Consider the following 22,482-nt stretch of genomic DNA (forward strand, 5'->3'; position numbering starts at 1 on the left):
GACTAAACTGCTACTCACAACCTAGAACATAATACCTAAGAAGACACACGTATCACCCAATTACAGAGAAATGGATGATATCTACATGAACAACCTAAGGAGAGTGGGGGTAATGAAGGAAAGTTTTGAGGGCAAGAGAGCTTAGGGGAGCAGGAGATAACAGCTGGATCAAGAACAAGAAGGGAGAACAAGGAATAACAGACCATGATAAATGAAGAACAGAAAACAGGAAGAAGCAAAATGTTAGAGAGGCCCCAGAAATCCACAATGATACCTCCACTGTAGACTGCTGGCAATGCTGAGAGAAATCCCGAACAGACCTAGTCAGGTGATGGGATGGCCAAACACCCTAACTGTCGTCCTAGAACTCTTATCCAATAACTGATGGATGTGGATGAAGAGATCCTTGACCAGGCCCCAGATGGAGCTCCAGGAGTCCAATTGGCTAGAAAGAGAATGGATTGTATGAGCGAGAATTGTTGAGTCCAAGATTGGAAAAAGCACAGGGACAAACAGCTAAACTAATGGAAACACATGAATTATGAACCAAAAGCTGTGGAGCCCCCAGCTGGATCAGGCCTTCTGGATAAGTGAGACAGTTGAATTGCTTGAACTGTTTGGGAGACACACAGGCAGTTGGACCTGGACCTGTCTTTAGTGCATGATCTGGCTGTTTGGAACCTGGAGCTTATGTGGGGACATTTTGCTCAGCCTGGAAGGAGGGGACTGGACCTGCCTGTACTGAATCCACCAGGTTGAGCTGAATCCCCAGGGGAGTCTTGGCCCTGGAGGAGAGGAGAATGTGGGGGAGGGGAGAGGGAAAGGCAGTGGAGGTGGCAGGGGGGAGGGCAGAGGAACCCATGGATGATAGTAAAATTGAAACACAAATATCCATATAAATATTTGAAATAAAAAAAGAAACTGCTGTTGGATGAATTGCTAAAAATTTTCAAAGTGTTAATGGTAGGACTGAGAATATTGCTTTTCTATACGGGTTTGTAGGAATTGTATGAGTTGCATTTTTCTAACTAGGTTTGAGATTTTATAAAATTATAAAGAAAAGGGAGAGTGATGAGTAAATTAAGGTTGAATTATGTTTGCTGAAATTACGTTTAAGCTATTGATATCAATGCACCCTGGTTTTGTGGAGTTAAGGAAATGTTTAGTTTGATGTGAATACATCAGTAAAGTTTCCTATGTTCTTTTAGCAAGACAATTCAAATGATGAAGAGTTAAAGTTGTATGTCTGAAAAAATTGTTAACTGTATATAGCACCATTTATGTTAATTCAAATGGCTCTGTTAAGAGTTTGCGTAGAATGTTAAGACTGGGAGAATTGTGACTATTGATCATTGTTTTACATCTAGTATCTTCCTAAGAGTGAGTACGTATCATGTTTGTCCTCCTGAGTCTGGGTTACCTCACTCAGGATGATTTTATTCTAGATCCTTCATTTGCCAGCAAACCTCATGATGTCATTGTTTTTCTCTGCTGAGTAGTACTCCATTGTGTATATGTACCACATTTTCTTTATCCATTCTTCAATTGAAGGGCATCTAGGTTATTTCCATGTTCTGGCTACTACAAACAATGCTTATTTTAACATAGCTATGCAAATGCCCTTGTGGTATGATTGAGCATTCCTTGGGTATATGGTCAATAGTGCCATAGCTGGGTCTTGGGGGAGATGGATTCCCAATATTCTAAGGAAGAGCCATATTGATTTCCAAAGTGGCTGTACAAGCTTGCATTCCCACCAGCAGTGGAAGAGAGTTCCCCTTGCTCCACATGCTCTATAGCATAAGGTGTCTTCAGTGCAAAAGCTGTTTCTTAATAAAATTCTTACACTTTAAAAGTAGTTTCTTACTAACACAACATGACATTAATCCAATCAAACAATATTTTAAATTAAGTAGACTAAGAAACATTAACCCCCTTTTCTTTATAATTTTTTATAAAGTGAATTAGGTACATTTTGGTCTTACCAAAATAGGCAAGGAATATTTTCTGAGTTTTTGAAATGCAAAGGAACTAGACATTGTTGATGTCTTTATGGCTTGTATATATGGTTTATATTTATTGTACTTATTGTATATAGTTTCTTATATTAGTGATAACTTGTTTTCTTATTTTTTATTTCTGTAAGACAAAAAGGGGGATGTAGTGGGTAGCTATCCCAGCATTGGCCTGGAAGTTCCAACCCTCACTGAGGCTTCGGTAATGGTCACGCCCACAAGGCGGGGCAGAGGAGGAAGCGGAAGACGAAGGATCGGGAGGAGCTCTGTCTCTTGGTTCCCAGACTCTGGACGCTGGAGGTAGACCAAGCAGAGTTCTCCAGAGAACACCGCCGGACTGCGCTATACCCTTGCCAGACCCTGTAACCTACCCCTTCATTTGTAAGTTACCCCACAAAATAAACCTCCCTTTTAACTACGTGGAATGGCCTTAATAATTTAACCAATATCTAGCTCTCACGTGGGGCAAATTCCAAAGGCCTAGGCGGCTCCCTCCCTCAGCCTCCTCCCCGGCTGGAGGGTACCTAAATCCGCCTGCAAAGTTCCATTTAACCAGGGGACACCTACACGGTTCCATTCCCGAAAAAGGGAGCAGCTAGTCCAGTCTCAGTTCCCTAGCTTATCCCCCAGACCAGCGAAAAACGCTGTGAGTGAGATCTTCCCACTCCTCCAAGTGCCGTTTCCCCGCCATCTTGGCTCCTGCCTTCAGCTGCCGCCAGCCAAGGTTGCCAGCAGGCCCTGCTTTGGAGCTATACCAACGCCTCCTGCTGGCTGAAAAGTGCTATTGCACCCCCAAAAACCACGGAAAGGTAAGCTTCTTTCAAGTAAAAGTACTTGATAATTTTACACCTTAAAACTGACTAACAAATTTTGAGTAATTCTTGTAATATGGCTGACAACATTACCTCACAAGAATTTAATAACCTTTTTGCCTGTATGCTTAATGACATTTTCCTGGAAATATACGACCTCCCTAAGACATATCTGGCCTGTACCATTTTGACATTCATTGTAATAATTCACACAGTGTTCAAACACTGGTTTAATAATAAGAACAAAGATGAGTCATTATTGGGACTGATACAGGCTTTAAAAGTTAGCAATGAAAGCTTACAGAAAAAGATTCTGTCTATGGAATCTGCTGACCAGGACTTACATAAAAAGATTCTCTTTCTGGAATCTGCTAACCAGGAATTACAGGTTTTAAAAGATAGCAATGAAGGCTTACAGAAAAAGATTTTCTTTCTGGAATCTGCTAACCAGGATTTACAGGCTTTAAAAGTTAGCAATGAAGGCTTACAGAAAAAGATTCTTTCTCTGGAATCTTCTGGCCAGGACTTACATAAAAAGATTCTCTCTCTGGAATCTGCTAACCAGAATTTACAAAACAAGCTTGTACCCAAAATTGCTTTTATTGATAATAAATATGAGTATTTAATGGATAGAACACTAACTCTCCAGAGTGAAGTTGTAGCTACTCAGACAATATATAAGGAAGAAAAATTATCATTACTTGATAAGATAAGGTCCATGGTTTCAGAAGAACATAAAAATTTCCATGATTCCATGAAAAATCTGGAATCCCATACAAGAGAAGAGGTTTACTCCCTGGAACAGACCCTAGGTGCTCGTTTACAAGCCCTGGAGGAAACTCTAAATAAACATGACAAGGGACCTAATAAGCAGAAGGGCAAGACCATACAGGTTGTAACATCTCCAAATGGCTCTCATACAATGGCTTATCCTGTTATCATCCATGAGAAGCCAGCAGATGACACACACCCTGAGCCATATACGACATATACATTACAACCAATTTCAACAAGGGACTTTAAAAATATAAAGGAAGCAGTAGTTACATATGGGATACACTCCACATACGTAAAACAGATGTTAAATTCGTGGTCTACCTCACATAGAATCATTCCAGATGACTGGCATCAGTTAATTTCAGCTGTTCTAGAATATAGCCAGCAGTTACAGTGGAAAAGCTGGTTGAGAGAAGAGGCAAGAAATTTAGAACAACAAGGTAAACTCAGAGGTTTTGAGATCTCCCAAGATCAAATACTTGGTGAGGGATGTTTCGCTGACAGGAATGTACAAGCCATTTATGATGAGCATACAATATCCCTATGCCGTACAGCAGCTCTAAATGCTTGGGAAAAAATTCCAGAACCTGGAAAAGAAACTGAGGTATACACAAAGATATTTCAGGGACCACATGAACCCTTCACTGATTTTTTACAAAGGCTGAACACAGCTATAACAAAAGCTGTATCAGATAAAGAATTAAGAAAAGTATTAACTGAGTCCTTGGCATTCGACAATGCTAATGCAGAATGCAAAAGAATACTTACACCATTAAAGATCAGATCAGCTCCTTTGGAAGAATGGATTCAGTATACTAATAGTGTTGAATCTCTTAACTACACTAATGAGGCTTGGATAGGAGAGACAAATCCCAGAGGAGTAAGAAGGCCCCGTGGTACCAAATGTTTTAAATGTGGTACACCAGGTCATATAAGTAAAAACTGTACATGGGGTAATCCTAGAAGTAATACTCCTTCTAGGAATAGCCTAAACAGAAGACCCCAACCACCTCCTGGATTATGTAGAAGATGTGGCAAAGGCCGACATTGGACCAGTGAGTGCAGATCAAAAATAGATATACGAGGCAACCCTTTAGTAGCGGGAAACGCCTCAGGGGGCCTCTTGCAGGCCCCCAAATCAAATGTGGTAAGAACATTCCCAGCCACTGTGGAAGACATTCCTCTCCAGGACAACTGAATAAACCAATGTCTAATGTAAAAACTGATACTGCAATGGATGATAAAACAGCTCTGATAGATGAATCACAGTTTACAAAGAACACAATAAAACAAATATTTTGGCAGACTTCCATAAATGAACAAAGGCCAAAGCTTAGAATTCTAATTAATGGCTTGGTTCTGGAGGGCCTGGTAGACACAGGTGCGGATGTGACTGTAATTACACCAAAATCATGGCATCCAAATTGGCCTCTTCAAGAGGTAGATGTCCAACTTTTAGGAATTGGCACCCTATCTCAGATAAAACAGAGTTCGAGATGGGTTGAATGCATAGGGCCAGAAGAACAGAGAGGAAGGCTGAAGCCATATGTAGCAAATGTAGCAGTAAATCTATGGGGCCGAGATCTGTTACAACAGTGGAATACCCAGATTAAAATTCCTACACTCTCAGAAAAGGAATACAGGCCAATGCATGTTTCTAGGAATAATCTCATAACATGCTATAAAAAACAGTCACCAACCATTCAGGCTGTACACAAACAGAGCACAACTGCTGTTGAACTCTCAGAAGTACCAACTGCCTTACCTTTAAAATGGCTAACTAATAAACCTGTCTGGGTTGGACAGTGGCCTTTGACAAAAGAGAAGCTACAAGCTTTAGAACAGCTGGTTCAAGAGCAGTTAAATGCTCAACACATTGAAGAATCTACCAGCCCTTGGAATTCTCCTGTATTTGTTATTAAAAAAAAGTCTGGTAATTGGAGAATGCTGACAGATCTGAGAGCTATTAATAAAGTAATTCAGCCAATGGGCTCCCTACAGACTGGGATGCCCTTGCCCTCTCTGCTACCCAAAGAATGGCCTATAATAGTTATTGACTTAAAGACTGTTTCTTTACCATACCCTTACAAGAAAATGATAGAGAAAAATTTGCCTTCACAGTTCCTAATTATAACAATTCTCAGCCAGTCAAGAGATATCAATGGAAGGTCCTCCCACAGGGAATGTTAAACAGCCCTACCTTATGCCAATACTTTGTGCAAAAACCATTGGAGTTAATTCGTGTAAAGTTTCCACAATCCATAATTTATCACTATATGGATGATATCCTATTAGCAGATCCAAAGTTAGACACATTAGAAAGCATGTTTGAAGAAGTAAAAAAAGTTTTGCCTCGCTGGGGACTGCAAATTGCTCCTGAAAAAATACAAAGAGGAGATTCTATTAATTACTTAGGATATAAGATAGAGTTACAAAAAATTAGACCCCAAAAGGTACAACTGAGGAGAGATCGATTAAAGACTCTTAATGATTTTCAAAAGTTGTTAGGAAGCATTTCCAACTTATTGGGTATCATGGGAATACCCAAAGATGGACTACAAAATTTGGCTAATACTCTAGAAGGGGACAAAGAATTAAATAGCCCAAGAGAATTATCAGCCGAAGCTGAGAAGGAATTGGCTCTAGTAGAAAAGACAATTCGAGAAGCACATGTGGATCGTGTGGATCCAGAACTTAAATGTATTCTTGTCATATTCCCCTCCAGACATTCCCCCACAGGTATTTTGATGCAGAGGGAAGATATTATATTGGAATGGATATTCCTACCACGTAAACCAAATAAGAAATTAAAGACTTATATAGAAAAGATCTCTGATTTGATTCAAAAAGGTAAATTAAGACTTCGTCAGTTGACAGGAATGGACCCAGCAGAAATTGTAGTACCTTTAACTAATGAGGAAATTTCGTCACTATGGAAAGATAATGAATACTGGCAGAGAGCCTGCAGTAACTTTTTGGGAGAGATTAACAACCATTATCCCAAAAGCAAGAGAATAGAATTCATAAAGAAGACTGAATGGGTCCTTCCTCACATTGTACGACACAAGCCAATTTCTGGAGTCCTCACATTCTATACAGATGCAAATAAATCAGGGAAAGCAGGATACAAATCAGGAGACTTAAGTAAAGTAGTACAAAGTCCATACAGCTCTGTACAAAAGGCAGAACTGTATGCCATTCTTATGGTACTGATGGACTTCACAGAACCCCTCAATATAGTCACTGACTCTCAATATGCAGAGAGAGTTGTTTTACACATTGAAACTGCTGAATTTATTACTGATAATACAGAATTAACTTCATTATTCATACAATTGCAGGAAATCATCAGAAAAAGGGAACATCCTATATATATAACACATATCAGATCCCATACAGGTCTGCCAGGACCTCTAGCACAAGGTAATGATGAGATTGATCAGTTACTAATAGGTAATGTGCTAGAAGCCTCAGAATTTCATAAGAAACACCATGTAAATAGCAAAGGTTTGAAGAAGGATTTCTCCATTACTTGGCAACAAGCTAAGGATATTGTGAAAAAATGTCCTACTTGTTCCTTCTATAACCAAACTCCATTACCTGCAGGAAGCAATCCAAAGGGTATACAAAGAAATGAAATTTGGCAGATGGATGTGTTTCATTTTGCAGAATTTGGAAGATTAAAGTATGTACACCATACCATTGACACCTATTCAGGATTTCAGTGGGCAACTCCTATGAGTTCTGAAAAGGCTGATTCTGTGATTACACACCTATTAGAAGTTATGGCCATCATGGGAATACCTGTACAAATTAAGACAGACAATGCCCCAGCATATGTCTCCAATAAAATGAGGCAGTTCTTTGCTTATTACAATATAAAGCATGTTACAGGTATACCACACAATCCCACAGGCCAAGCAGTCATAGAAAGATCCAATCGAACTTTAAAGGATATGCTAAATAAACAGCAACAGGTAACAATGACTCCTAGAAATAGATTGCATAGTGCTTTATTTACCTTGAATTTTCTCAATGCTGATGAGAAAGGAACAACAGCTGCGGAGAGACATTGGACGACAGACAAAACTCCTGAGCTAAACCAACCAGTTTATTTCAAAGATGTGTTGACCTCAGAATGGAAACCTGGATATGTCCTATGTTGGGGAAGGGGTTTTGCTTTTGTTTCCACAGGAGAAGAAAAGCTATGGATACCAACAAAATTAATAAAAATTCGATTCGAACAGGAGAAACCCCTTGATGAGGAGAAGTAAAAGATCATCCACCAATGTGACATCTCTTCAGGTTGTAAGAAAAATTTAACAATCAAATGTTGGGGTAGGGTTCTGTTTTTGTCTTTCCAGGATAATGGAAATACCCATCTTCCAGAAATCATAAGGCCTTGGATATCCAGATGTTTACAGCAGAAAGAAAGAATCTATTGGTACCAATCTACACAGGGTAAGATATCACTGTCTAACATCTATATCTCTATCAATCTAGAATAGTTGTGGTTCCAATTTAATTATAAACCAAGCTGGATTTGGAGATGGAACTGGCTCACTCCTTCTCTAAACCCAAGCATATTGATAAAAGAAAAGGTTGAGAGATTCTTCAGTCCCATATCAGAAGAGCCCTCTGGTGTGAGACAGAAGGAAACCAATTATAAGGGACCATTATCTTCAAGATTCTAATTCTCTCCATGCTTACTCTTGATTTCTTGGAATCCTTTCTTACATGTCATGACATCTTTAAATCCAAACCTTCCATTCTGATAAAAAAATAAGTTTTTTCCAATAGCAATCTCTGAAGTCTCCAGAAGGAAGATGGGGCCCCAACAACAACAACTCTACCCAATCCAGAATGATGCCATGGTAATCATCATCATATTACACTTCTTGCCAAAATTTCAGACAATCTTACCCATTACTCTGAGAGTTGCTCCAGAATCTACAGTTAGTCTAACTGAGATTTAACTATCTGAGCTTTCTCACAATACCCAACAGAGATACCATCGCTTCCTAAACAGCAGGAAGCAATTCTAAGAAAACGACGCCCCTTCTCCCTAAGGTTTCATATTTCTCAGGGTTATGGATAATGGTTCTAGGGTTGGGGGTGGAAGAAACTGTTAAACTCAGTACTCTCCTTAAGGAAAGAAAATATGTCTCAAAAAAAAAAAGGGAAAAGAAGAAATGGAATTGATAGGTATAAGATATTATGGTAGACTGTCATATACATTAGTAAACAAATTTAGTAATATACCAGCCTTTGCACTGTTATGAATTCTTATATGTTGATACAAATATAAACTTTTTACATTCCTATTTAAGATAATTTGTATATTGATACAAATACAGAACAATGTTTGTTATATTGTACATATATTTTTACTCTTATGTGAAATATTTGTATATTGATACAAATGTGAATTTATATCTGTCATACTGTATGTATGTTCTACTTCTGTTTAAGATATTCTGTATACTGATATATATTTAGGATTATTATCATATTGCATATTGCACTATACATTCCTACCTCTGTTAAAGATATTTTGTGTATTGTCACAATTTAAAGTCATTGTCTTTTTACTGTGCATTTGCTTACAGACTGTTTGCCTTATTTATAGGAAGCTTAGTCCTTAGGTTGTTTAGGTAGACAAGACTTACATAGTTATTGTCACCTATGCTTGTCATCTCTATAATTATGTTAGTTAGGTCATCCAGATTAATAAATACATAGGTCAGATGGACAGGTAATCTTCAAACACTTCATGGACCTAGAGAACATGGCATTTAAATAACTTAGAATTCTGTTGACGTGAGACACAATTGCTCCTGGCAGCACCAATTTGTTCCCGAGAGAATGTTGGGCTTCTAAGACATTTCCATTTGGAAGTTTGTCTTCTTGGCACAAAATGGCCTACTGGGCAAAGAACTGCCCTTGCCTCAACTGCTGACAGTACAAATGCTGTCCTTTCTGGACAAGCGGGACACAAGGAAAGCGACCACTATACTTTGCCAAGAGAGGGTAAGATGGTCTTTCAGAATTCCTGCTTCTGAAAATGGTCTGTCAGATACTCTAGGCATGTAGCCAATTTGAATGCACCAACGATGCTGAGAAACATTAGGTGACTGTCCAGGCTGCTAGCTGTCTCTGTCTACTCTTGCAAGACTCCGGAAAGTTGCTTGCATCCTTCTCCCATTTCTCAGGTATTATTATATTCCTTCTCAGGTCTTTGATGAGGTTGGAGATTAGCAGTTATAGCTACAACTTAGTATATATACATATATAATATCTTAGATAGAATATATTCAGTATTAGACTCAGGTTCTTTAGGATAGGACACCTTTTGGAATGATCTTTGTGACATGCCACCTACCCATGCCCTAGACATCCCTGGATTTTACTATGTGTTTTTTGCCTGATATTGTTTGCACTTATTGTAATTCCAACTTATCTAGGTCATTATCTCTCATTACTACTGGACAATATTTGATAACCATCTCTTTGTATATAGTCTTGTATTAGGTTAGAACTTTCTTATTTAGACAAAAGGGGGAGATGTAGTGGATAGCCATCCCAGCATTGGCCTGGAAGTTCCAACCCCCATTGAGGCTTCAGTAATGGTCATGCCCACAAGGCAGGGTGGAGGAGGTAGCAGAAGACCAAGGATCGGGAGGAGGTCTCTCTCTTGGTTCCGGGACCCTGGACGCTGGAGGTAGACCAAGCAGAGTTCTTCAGAGAACACCGCCGGACTGCGCTATACCTTTGCCAGACCTTGCAACCTACCCCTTCATTTGTAAGTTACCCCACAAAATAAACCTCCCTTTTAACTACGTGGAGTGGCCTTAATAATTTCACCAATAATAGACCCCATGACTGTGGGCAGTAGCCACGAAAATCAGTGTCCTTAGGAGGCTTATGAGCCACAGAGACCAAATTTTTGGCTTTTGTGAGTGGTGAAGTTAATAGATAGGAAAGTGAAGGGGGGAGGCATTTTCATTAAATATGTATTATATATAAAATACTTCATACATTCATAAACATATATATAATATACATCAATCATGCATATTCTCTAGAACTGATTTTCACTATTCCTATAGTTAGGTCTATAAAATTTCCGTGAATTCTGGATTAGTGAATCCTTGGCCTTTGTTGCACTGGAATTCTAGATCGAGGTTCTTGGGAATTACTGGTCACAATATTGTCATCATTCTTATATATGGGTCCCAGCTTAAGACATATTATCTAACATAGATTTCCTTAAAAAGAATTAGTGTATGTAAGATTTATTTATAATATAATAAAACACCATATGTGCTGTGGATATCACTCTGTATAAATAAAGTGCTGATTGGCCAGTAGTCAGGCAGGAAGGATAGGGTAGGCCAGACAAGGAAGAGGGAGAGGCTGGGAACAGGAAGGCTGTGGGGAGACACTGCCAACCACTGCCATGAGAAGCAACATGTAAAGACACCAGTAAGCCACAATCCACGTGGCAAAGTATAGATTAATAGAAATGGGCTAAATATAAGAGTAAGAGCTAGACAATGGTAGGCCTCAGCTAATGGCCAAGCAGTTTAAATAATATGAATGTCTGTGTGTTTAATTTATAAATGGATTGTTGGACTAATAGGGCCTGGTGGAGGCTGAAGAGAAGTTCTCCAACTACACATATGAGTATGGATTATTACTTTCTCAACCCTGGGTAATAAGATACTAACTTTCTTCAGCTCCAGTTTTATACTTATGCTGCAGTTTATTATCACTCATATGGGATGCTAAACATGTGAAATCCACGAGTTTAGATGCTTTACTACCTTTTTCACAGTTTGATCATGCACTTTAGGTATCACATGACTATTTCCCAAAATGACCAAACAGGAAAACAGGCAGATTTCCTCCCTATTATTTAGGTGTACTGTATTGTTGATCAAACACTGATTTTATGGGCAAGAACATCATATCCAAATGGAAAGTCATGAGCCAAGAACAGAGATGTTGCCATTTGGGCTAAAATCCAGTACTGTTCAATTTCTAGCCTTAAGGAATGAATGTCCTGAAGCAAGACTAGAGAGAAGAGCAGCCACAGAGTGACATACCAACACATCCTTATTTCCAGTTATTTTTTTAAGTTATAACTCAGTGGAGGTACTGTACTTTGGATCTTAAGTGTCCCTAAAGACTGATGTGTTGCAGGCTTGGTCTCCAGCCTGAACTACCAGTGAGAGGTGGTGGGTCATTTAGGAAAAGGTGTCAAGTAGGGCTTCAGGTAAGTAGAGTGTCCACTTAAAGCAGACCGTAGACACCAAACCCCAGTCTCTTTCCCATTTCCTTCTTTCTTTCCTCTAACTCTGCTCCTATTTTCCACTTTTTTAAAAATCTTAACTCTGATTGCGATTAGATATAACATAGTCTACTAATTTATTTTTCCACACCTTGCCCCAAGAGGATGGAATTCTTTGAGTGGGACAGATGTTTTTCTGCTTCATGGCTGTGTCCATCTCTGAAACTATAACCTGCCACATAGTAGCCGCTTCTTTAAAAAAATGAATGCTGAAAGTCTGAAACATTTAAGATTTTTGAAATTCTGTAGACATTTAAGGGGTACCCTGGGATCCAATGGAGGGAATGGAGAATAGGGCTGTAATTCAGCACAGCTAATGCCATTAGACCTTGATGGGGAGAACATGGAGGTCACTACTAGAGTTTTCTGGATATAAGAAAGGGTGTGACATCTTCACCGTGCATTGCTTATGATTCTTTTAGGATATTTGTGTTCCTCAACAATGGTTTCCATGACCCTTAGCTAGGCAACTTAGCCCTCTGGCTGTGTGGCCTCTTTATAGGTCCTTTTAGTGCAAGAATTGTAAATGAGGAGAAGATGCGGATTGGGAGCAATGAACTAGCAGTCAGAGAAGTAATGTCAACCCTGTCTCTGGTCCTCTTGGCTTTGTTAACCCGTAAGTGAAATTTGCTATTATAGACCTCAACAGTACACACACATAACAAAGAACTGTGAATCCACAAACTTTTAATCACAGCCTAACACTGTTAGACTCCAAACCTTAAAAAGTCCTTACCTCTTTGGAGTCTCCTTGTAAATTGAACAGATTCTGTGGAGGACAAAAAAAGAGGTTGTGGTTAGAAGTCTTCCTGGAGGAAAAGTCTTCCTGGCCCTGTGCTCCCAGTTTCTTCTCAGGCAGGGTAAGAGGACCCTGCATGGTATCCTCTCAGTACAGGCACATGGAAGAGCAGGATGAGGAGCAGGCAGCTACAGTAACTACCAAGTGCTAATATCCAGAGTCAGAGTTGCTGAAGCTCTAAGAGGATGTCCTCTCCCATCCTTCCCTCTTGGTAACAACACCCCAAATTTTCTGTTGAGAAAATGTGGGGACAAGGTGACTTCAGAGGTAGCATGTTTTGACCTTGATGGGAAACTAAGCTGGATGGATAATGGATGGACAGGATGAGTCATGTACTCCTTCCTTCCCCTTTTGCCATTTTTATTTCAGTATGTGAGCTGCATCACCATGCCTCAGAACACAGGGGGTAGCTCAAAGATGGATACCTGACACTGTTGATTAATCAGACTTTAAATCTAAACCAGTGTTAATGTGAAGGAGTAGATAGTTTCTATGCATACAGGGTATGCATGTCAATTGCTGGTGTGCTTAACCTGTTCAGGAGACCAACATGCTTCAGAATAAATCCCTCAAAACAATGGGAAGCTGGCGTGTAGATTCTTATTAATTTCTGAGCACCTGGACCTAGCTATCTTCTTAGATTTGAGTCATTTGAAGATCGTTACAGCCCACTCCTTTTCCTGTTCAAGGCTTTTAACTTGAATGTTTGCTTACAAAAGAAAATCCTAACTCCTATATGCTCACTGATACTCATTCCAGCCCACCAGGGTTGAAGTGACTGCAATGTTACTTCTGATAAAAGGTATGACTTATTTTTGTGTTATGGCTAGACTACCAAATGCTCCCTATCAGCTTTGCACTGGGCAATGGTCCCCAGCTAGCTACACTATTTAGGTAAGTGTTTGAAACTTTGAGAAATGGGGCTATCTAAAAGAAAGCAGTCACTGTAGGTATAACAGTCTCTTGGGGGTGGCATACCTCTGAAGTGTAGGCCTGCTCTGAAATGACCTCCTTTCTCTGCTTCCTGTCCAACATGAGGTGAAAAATCACTTCAACCACACATTCATTCACAGTGCCGGGATGTCCTATGCAATTAAATAGGTCCAAGAAACCCTGAACTGGGATCTCGGAAACTAGAGATAAATAGTATTTCTCCCTTTGAAGTTGTGGTTTCAGGCATTTTCACTTGTACTCATTCAAAGGGAAATAACACAATATGAAAAATGATCACTAGAGCTCTACCAGCCAGGTGTGTGTGTGTGTGTGTGTGTGTGTGTGTGTGTGTGTGTGTGTGAGAGAGAGAGAGAGAGAGAGAGAGAGAGAGAATGCTATGTGTGCATGTGTAGATGTGTGTCTGTGTTTATATGTGTGTATGTGTCTGTGTTTGTGTAAGTTTGTATGTGTCTGTGAATGAATGTGTAAATGTGTGTCTGTATGTGTGTTCATGTGAGTTTGTGGGTGTGCATGTGTGTGTGAAAACTGGGGTCACTGCCCAATTATATCAGCACTTCCACAAGAGCTCAATGTGATGGGATCTTAAGTTTCAGGGATTTCCCCACAAACACCAATAATTTCTGTGCCACATGGAGAATGACTGAAAAGTTTTAATTTTCTGTGTATGAAAAGCAGATGTGAGTGAGTTGTTGGCACACATCTTTAACACAAAAATACCTTGTCTCAAAAACAAGCATGCAAGCAAACAACAACTATAGAACTGAAGGAGAAAAGATGGCTTTTGTGTTTACATTCTTTGAAGGCCTTGGTCACCTTATATAAGCTGGAACTAGAAATTTATCCCTAAGGCCATATTGAACTGAACCATGTACTCACTGGTCTCTAGATTCAGTGGATTTTGAGAAGACTACTCTAGAGTGTCTTCTCCGGTCTACAAGGAGGTCACATTCATCCCTCACAAAGGGGGTAGTTCCGGTGTGTCATCAGGCTTTTTCCCATGTCTGTTTGTCCTAGGAGGTTCCCTGTGTAACAGAATATTATAACAACAATAATAATTGCTGGTGGTCATATCAGAGGAGCTGCAGTCAGCAATGGAGCTTATGGAATTCAATCCACTGCATAGTAAAGCTAAACCCCAGATAGGCAAAACCCAAAAGGATTGTCCAGAATGTCCCTTGTTTCCTCTGTGCTTCCTCCTGCTTGCTGCTGCTGTCTCCCTACTGTACTTGGTGTGATTACTATGTGAAAGGAGCACTCTGTATCTAATATAGTGTGATTGTTTCTTGGGAAAATCCCACTCCTCACTGGGAAATTTATTTTCAGATCATAGTGAAGATGATTTTTTAATATGAGCAACGATGCTTATTTGAATCAATGATTTCATTAGACTTCCTGAGTTAGCCTAAACGATACAGGTGGTTAGGACACTTAGTTAAGATGATTAGGGACATGATTTATGTTATTCTGCCAATTGCTCCAATAAAATATTTTTAAAAAGCAAATATAGGCTAAAAGTCCATTCCCCTTTGTTAGATATGAGATTTGCAGAGGATGAAAAATCAGAGCAAGGAAGTTTCATGCTTTACAGACCCATGAATTCTGCTGGTGGGAAGCCAGGCTAATAACTAAAGAGAACAATTATGTCCCTACACCCAAGGTTAGGCCTTAGTCATGTGAGCACAGGTGCTGGTATGCACCTTGAGAAAACAATGTTGTGAAAGGAAATTAAATGACCGTATTGTATGTACAGGAAAACAGATGGTTAGCTGACCACTAGTTTAAAGTTTCTCTAGAGGAGAAAACACAATCTGCTGCATGAAACGGCAAACAGTAGCCCTCCAGTACAAAGGGATTGGCTGAAATGTGCCTAGCTTGCTTAAAACGTATTAACCAGTTATAAAAGAATCATGGGGTGAAGAAAATGTTTGACTACTTGAGGGCCTCTAAGAAAAACAGGCAACTTGTGATCTTAATGTGATTTCTTCTTATGTAAAGATTTTAATTTGTTTTTGGAAAACATGTAACTTATGGTTGTGAGGTGATCTTTTCATGCATAGAAATATTTGTATTAGGAGGTATGAAACAGATAAGAAAAAATAAGAGATATATAAAAACAAACATGAAAAGGGAAACATCCAAAAAAAAAGAAAAAAGAAAAGGATGAGATCAGGAAAAATGTTAGAAAGGGAAACGATTGGAGAGAAGAAGAAGAATGGAAACACCAGGGTGAAAGGACAGGACAGGAAGAACAACCAGCAGAGAGTAAAATAAAACAATAAAACGAAGAATTAAGCTTTGGCTTTTTGCTAAAGTTTCCAAGTGTGTCTGTGCATCTGTCCCAGCAGTTTGCCTATCCGCATCTCCTCTTCAGTTTCTTTTGCTGACAGCCTGCTGGGGACTGAGGCCCTCAGTGGTTAGTAATAACCTTGCAAATACCACTCTCTCTCTGAGAAGTATCAACTGGCTGTGCTTCCTCTCTGTGTTCCCACCACACAGTACATTTCCAAACAAACATATGGCTGGATTGCTCCTTAGATTATTTCTGCAAGCAAAGAAAATGTTCAATTTATGATCATATGACCTACTCTGATGCTAATCTTCCTAGCAGTTGTCATGGAAGGCTGGACAGGTAAATAAATAAATAGATAGATACAAGAATGGATGGAATTGTTTGATATGTTCACTATTGATTCAGATGGAAGCACGGAGAAAACTGTAAAAGCTAGCAGAGAAGTAATGGATAGACAATTGCTTTGGGAGGACTGGATAAAATGTTGGTTGAATGACTCATGGATAATGACTCATTGCAAAGGATATATGAACAGTTAGATATAGGTTGGTTGTAGATTGATGAAATTATTTCAGTAAATTGAATATGTGTATATACATGTGAATGGATGGATGATGAATGAATAGACAGAGGCTTGGCTATCCATAAAACATAATCTTGGGAAATTTAGGAAAGTGGGTGAGTGCTATTCTACTTTGGATAGATTCTTAATCTTCCTAGATAAACTGTGAAATTTTCTGAAAACTTTTACTTAATAACTCCAAATTCAAGATACTAACTTTTGGAAATATGGTATGCTTAATTTCTCAAAACGTAACTGAAAGCAAGAATGGCAAACTATTAAATCTAGAAAGAACTGGGAGAATATTTTTGAAAAATTTCACCAGATTGCTATTGGATTTTTTTCATCTAAAGTCTTCTAATAATAAAAAAGAGAACTTTAAATTGCTACTTGGAATCAGATGGTTGACATTTTTCTCAAGATGTGAAAAACTATACCAAATAGTTTGGGGCTAAAAAGCAACTGAATAAGTGAATCCTGGAAGCAAGCACCCAGAATACAGACCACTGGAAAACACACCCACCATTTTCTGCATGACTTCCAAGAGCTCGTCCTCAGTCTTCTGGCGCAGGCAGTGAACAATGACAGCAGATGTGGTGGTTTTGCATCCAGCAATAACAGCAACTTTCTGCATGAGTTAACAGGCCACCACAGAGGTCAAAAGCAGCATTGGTGTAGACAGTGGGTTCTATCCTAAGTCCCATTTCTAAAGACAGATAAGTGATCCTGAAAATACTCTAGACCAGCAGACTTGGGGTCTAAAGCCAAAAAGTTGCCTCTATTATTATTTGTAATGGGTGCCATGAATACATCTGAGCCTGTTACCTTAACTTTTAAAATAGTCACAGTGTTGGAAAAGTGTATTATCTTAAGAAAAGCCAGGTGCAGTGGATATAGGGCAAGGGATACATGATTCCACTGTCCATTTCAGATCCACTTCTTCCACTTACTGGCCATTTGGCCCCTAGTTTCCAGCACCTGTTACATAAGGAGAACATACTTCAGAGGGCACCCTGTCTTCCTGCACAAGCCACGCAGAATTTCAGAGCATCTCAATAACATGACCCACAGGAAGAAACTTCAGAGCCAACAGAGTGTGGTTTACACAGAGCCATGGAAGTGATTTCTGTCTAGCCATTCTCATTTCAGAAATCATTTGAGCACATAGCTGAATCCTACATCTAGAAAGACCCCTGAGGACTCCAGGAAAGAGTATGGCAATTTTCCAGGGTAGGACCTACCTCAGTGATTGTCCTGGCATCTGTTAGAAACAAACTAGGAGTGAAGATCACACCACTCTCAGAAATGGCCCTGTGGAAGAGGTTCTTGGCCAAAGGAGACAACACCTGGCATGGAGAGAAGAAGAGGAGAGTTTATGCTCACAGGAGGGGCCCAGTGACTTTTTTGCCATCTGAATACTCCTCTGCCCTGGTCATTCTTGAAGACTCTGGCATGCCACAGACATGACAGCACCCCATCTGTCTAGTCTATCTCTGAGAAACTCAAGTGGAGTAGAACCAGGGTGCGCAGTAAGAAACAGGAGAGGAAGTGTGTGGCGAGAGTCTATGGCAACAACAACAACAAAAAAAACCTACGTGAGAGACATTTTGGCAATTGCTAGCCACAAATTCTGTTTGAGAAATTCTTTTATTCTGAATTTATCCAGAAAATTATCATGTAAGAAAAAAAAAAGAACCGAGGATGCAGTTCAGTAGGAGAACTCCCTATGGGTCAGGCTAACATGAAAGATGGAAGGAAGAGAGGGGAGAAGGGTAAAGAAGGGGATATAGTGGCACCATCAAGGAAACACACAGACATCTACTTAATATTCTGTTGTTTATAATGGAAACAATGGCAAATACATCAAGGCCCTAGCATTAATCAGTTCATGACTTACCATGGAACTCTGTGCAATAATGAATGATAATGGCATATGTGTTTAATATTTGGAGAGGTATATTTATGCCATATTGCATTTTAAAGGATAGTTTCATTGTAAAAACAGCCTAAGACTGTAAGAGTCAGAGGATGCATGGAAGCATGATACATAAATGATAGATGAAGAAATAGACAATAGACATGACTTTGAGGAAATAAGAGATAGATATGACAAGATATCTATAGTGACCATGTAAGAGTCACCAGTCTGTGGATGACATTTTTTATCCTTAATATTCACGTTTAATTTTTCCCTTCAAATTAAATTTGTGTTTGTGTGTGTGTGTGTGTAATAAAATATAGTAACTAAGTTGATATTCTACTCAACTCTGAGAGTTTGATATAGCTACCAGAACTTTCTATAACTTCTCTTTATAACTTCTCCTTAACTCCTATTTTCCATAAAAGCAAATTTTTTACAACTCAGTTTGGCTATTTCCCACATATACTACCCATTCTTGCCTGTTTCACTTTCATACATCCTCTCTCTCACTCCTGTCTACAAAAGAACTCACCCCTTTGCCCCAGATTCTGCTGCTGCCCTGGTAGTTACGGACAAACTAGGAGACCACTTCAGGGAAGATCCTGCCTGCTGTCCACATTTGAGACCTCTAACATGTACATCTACCTTGGATTCGAACAATTGCTTCTTCCTATTTGTAGTTTATAAACAACCTAATTTCCCAACAGAAGCAAGGCAAGCCCCAGCCACAGCTAAGAAGCCGCTGGTTGTTGGTAGCAACGGAGAGAAGGGGAGTCAGTGTTCTGTAGGAGTGTGGCCCTCGTGGGTGAGCCCACTCTCCAGTGAGGGCCACACTCCCAAGAGTAAATGGACAACATAAACTATACTTGACTTTAAAACAGAAAGAGGCACAAAGTTAAATGGAGGAAGGAGGGGTAGGTGGATATGGCAGAAGACCGGGAAAGACTGAATAGCATCAAAATGTGTTATAGGAAATTCTCAAAGAACTAATAACAGAAACTTGACAAGGCCAAGGCCTTCTGTGCAAAATGAGACTCAGTCTGTTTCTTGAATAACATGCTTTAAATACTTGAAAAACATGGTTAATAAAGGGAAAAATAACTCAACTAAGTGAAGAGGCTAGTGTTGTCACTGATCCAAGCTAGAATTCAAGAGATTTATGGCTTTGGGACACCAAGTTTAATTCTGAGCATCCTAGGAACCAAATACAGTTAGTTTGGTTGTCAGCGACTGACCGTCAATATTGCGTAGTAAGTAAAACTGACAGTGTTTTGAAAGTAACCCGCTGGTCTCTAAGAAGTCCCATCAGCAGTCACATTAGGAAGCCTGGACACCAGGCCTGGTACTGGGAACACTTACAAGAGCAGAGACACTGAAACCTCCTGCTGACTCTCCAAAGATGGTCACAGAGCCCGGGTCCCCTCCAAAGTTGGCGATGTTGTCCTGGACCCAGCGCAGTGCAGCCACCTGGTCCAAGTGACCCCAGTTCCCCGGGCCATGTTCATCCCCTGTACTGCAAGGGACAAAGAAAGTATATATGGCTTGGCAGGGATCTTAGCACCACAGATGTATTGGGGGTCATTTGCAGCTTTCTAGAACTTAGGTGAGCTCAGCATCTCTAACACAGGAAACTTCATCTGTGTGAGGAGCTCGCTCATTATTCCAACAACTATGTACTAAGGGTCCAATATATATCTAAATCTGGTGTGAGGGCTATAGCACATCTGGAAACAAACAAACAAAAATGTATGGAAATGTTCAGCTCACAGCACAGAGCACAAATTAACAGCTAAAATGATAATATAGTGTCAGCAATGGGGAAAAGAAAAGCAGGTAAGGAAAGATATGAAGGTAAGTCTGGAATGTGCTTTAGACTCATAACCAGAGAAACACTCTTTGAGTTGGTGGCATTTGATAGAAATCTAAATAAAATGAGCACCAGGGCTTTGTAAACACCCAAAGAAGAATTTTAATTAAGATGAGCAGCAGGTGCAAAGGCCTTGGGGCTTGGGGAACAAAAATATGCATGCAGCTTCTGTGAGATGATTGGAGCCTTGGCAAGGCTTCTATGTCATTGAAATTCATGTGCATATTATGTAAAGGCATGACATGGCCCAATCATTCATTGTTTTGTCAAGTATTCTGGCCACAACATGCAGCAGCTGTCATGTAAAAGTTGCAAGTTTGATTAAAATGTTGGTTATAACATTAACTCATCCCATAGAAAGAGCTTTGAAAGCTGGAAAATGTAGACCCAAAACAGCAGAATTCTGAGCATATTTTAAAAATAGAGTTACAGGGATCTGTTGAATGAGTGGGAAAATAGTGTGAAAAAAAAAAGAAGAGTCCAGGATGTTTGCAAGGGCTGTGTTGTGAGTAAATTGGTTCTCAGAGCAGTGGGCAGCTATGTAGGGTCCTGTGGGAAACAGATGAGGGTCTTTGTTGAAGGCATGGTCAATGGATGTCAAGGGCTAAATTTCTCCCTGTTAAGTGGGAGACGTCTGTGCATGTCTACAGAAGACCAGAGGTAAGTGAAAGGACTGTGTAGGATTTCAAGGTGGATTGGGGATTCCACATAGTGTGGAAGAGTTGCTGGAATCACTCAGGGTGTTTATATAGAGGGAGAAGGAAACACACAGTGCCTGAGGACAGGGAACAGAGGGGCAGAGAAGGAGTAGACTGGCCAATAGAGAGGAGTGGGACAAGGACACGGCCAGGAAGCATCTCATTGCAGCTTTTATAGTATTGTGAGCTGCAGGAGGTTGGAGTGAGCACTGGCAAGGTTGCAGTTAGCTTCTGGGCCAACTTGGCTTCATGGCTAGCTGAAAACTTGCCTGCAGAACCACTAACTGTGATCCCTTCATGAGCCCACCAGTTCCCTACTTTCCTGTGAAGAGATGTCTAACATTCAAGTTCTGCGCTGTGGTGCTGATTGCCTTCACAGAGGAATGCAGAGGCCTGATGAAATATAGGTGACCATTTCAAAGGCAGCAACATGAAGACTGGGCTTTTCAGAATAAATAGGACTTAGTTTCATAGAGCAGGCATCTAGAAAGAGATCCCAGAAGCAAGAGAAGTGTATGGATGTATGCTTTACTGAGGAATATAAAGGTAAATAGAGTCCGGTAATGAAGGGACTAAACCTCTGTCATGGAAAATTTTATTCAATGTTCCTGTGCAGAGTAACATTACTAAAACTGGGTCCTAGAATCTTTGATTCTGCAGATTTGATGGTTTGAGTACGGTCTTTTCTACAAGAAAAGGGAGTTTTGGTACCTAATGGGCCAGGTTTCTTCCTTGGTAGAATTTGTAGAGGGTAGGGTCTTTCCCTGGGCACACTATATTTCTAAGGGATCTGTGTGCTCAAGGGAATGTGCTATATCTCGAGAAAGTGAGCTGTTACCAAAAGAGCAAGACTGCCTTCCCATTTTCTCTGACTTTTGGCCTTGCCATGCAGTTGTCTCTTTATCCCACAGACTCAATTTTTATTCTTCCACCATGGTGCATTGTAGCCTAGGGCCCCCCACCACATCCAGGTGTGATGAAATGATTCTATCCTTGGCTTCCAGCCAAACACTGACCTAAATAAATCTGATTTCCTTGTCAATGATAAATTTCAAATACACTGTTATAGAACTGATCAATACAGAAGACAAGATGTAAAGAGGAGTGTTCACAAAGCCTACCTGAAGAATCCCCAGATGCCCAGGCGGTACTGAACAGTCACCACCACCACATTTTCATGTGCAGAGAGGACCAGACCATCAAATGTTGATGCCCCACCCAATATCAGTCTTCCTCCATGGATCCACACCATCACCTAGGTAGCAAGAAAATAACCATACATATCATAGGAAATAGAATTGGAAAGGAGCTCAGATGTTTGGTTTGACTTATGTGGCCTGGCCCTGATTTAAGACATCACCATTCAAAGTGCACCAGTATCCAGCTAGGTTGCAAAAATAGTATTGTACTTCTTCCTCAACAAACCTGGCTAGG

At 40.0% G+C, this 22,482-nt stretch overlaps 1 protein-coding gene across 2 annotated transcripts in view; it reads right to left on the reverse strand.

Annotated features, from left to right (window-relative positions):
• Positions 1-22,482, reverse strand: part of LOC118584151 (carboxylesterase 1F-like) — a 44,822-nt gene that overhangs the window by 14,194 nt on the left and 8,146 nt on the right. For both annotated transcript variants that reach the window (XM_036188176.1, XM_036188177.1), the window contains exons 4-8: positions 22,170-22,303; positions 19,843-19,996; positions 17,804-17,908; positions 17,086-17,190; positions 12,694-12,726 (exon numbers count right to left, since the gene is read on the reverse strand). In XM_036188176.1, coding sequence (XP_036044069.1) covers positions 12,694-12,726; positions 17,086-17,190; positions 17,804-17,908; positions 19,843-19,996; positions 22,170-22,303 — 531 coding nt within the window. The remainder of the gene's footprint in view (positions 1-12,693; positions 12,727-17,085; positions 17,191-17,803; positions 17,909-19,842; positions 19,997-22,169; positions 22,304-22,482) is intronic.

The sequence above is a fragment of the Onychomys torridus genome, chromosome 5 (genome assembly GCF_903995425.1).
Source record: "Onychomys torridus chromosome 5, mOncTor1.1, whole genome shotgun sequence".
In the NCBI taxonomy this organism is placed as follows: domain Eukaryota; kingdom Metazoa; phylum Chordata; class Mammalia; order Rodentia; family Cricetidae; genus Onychomys; species Onychomys torridus.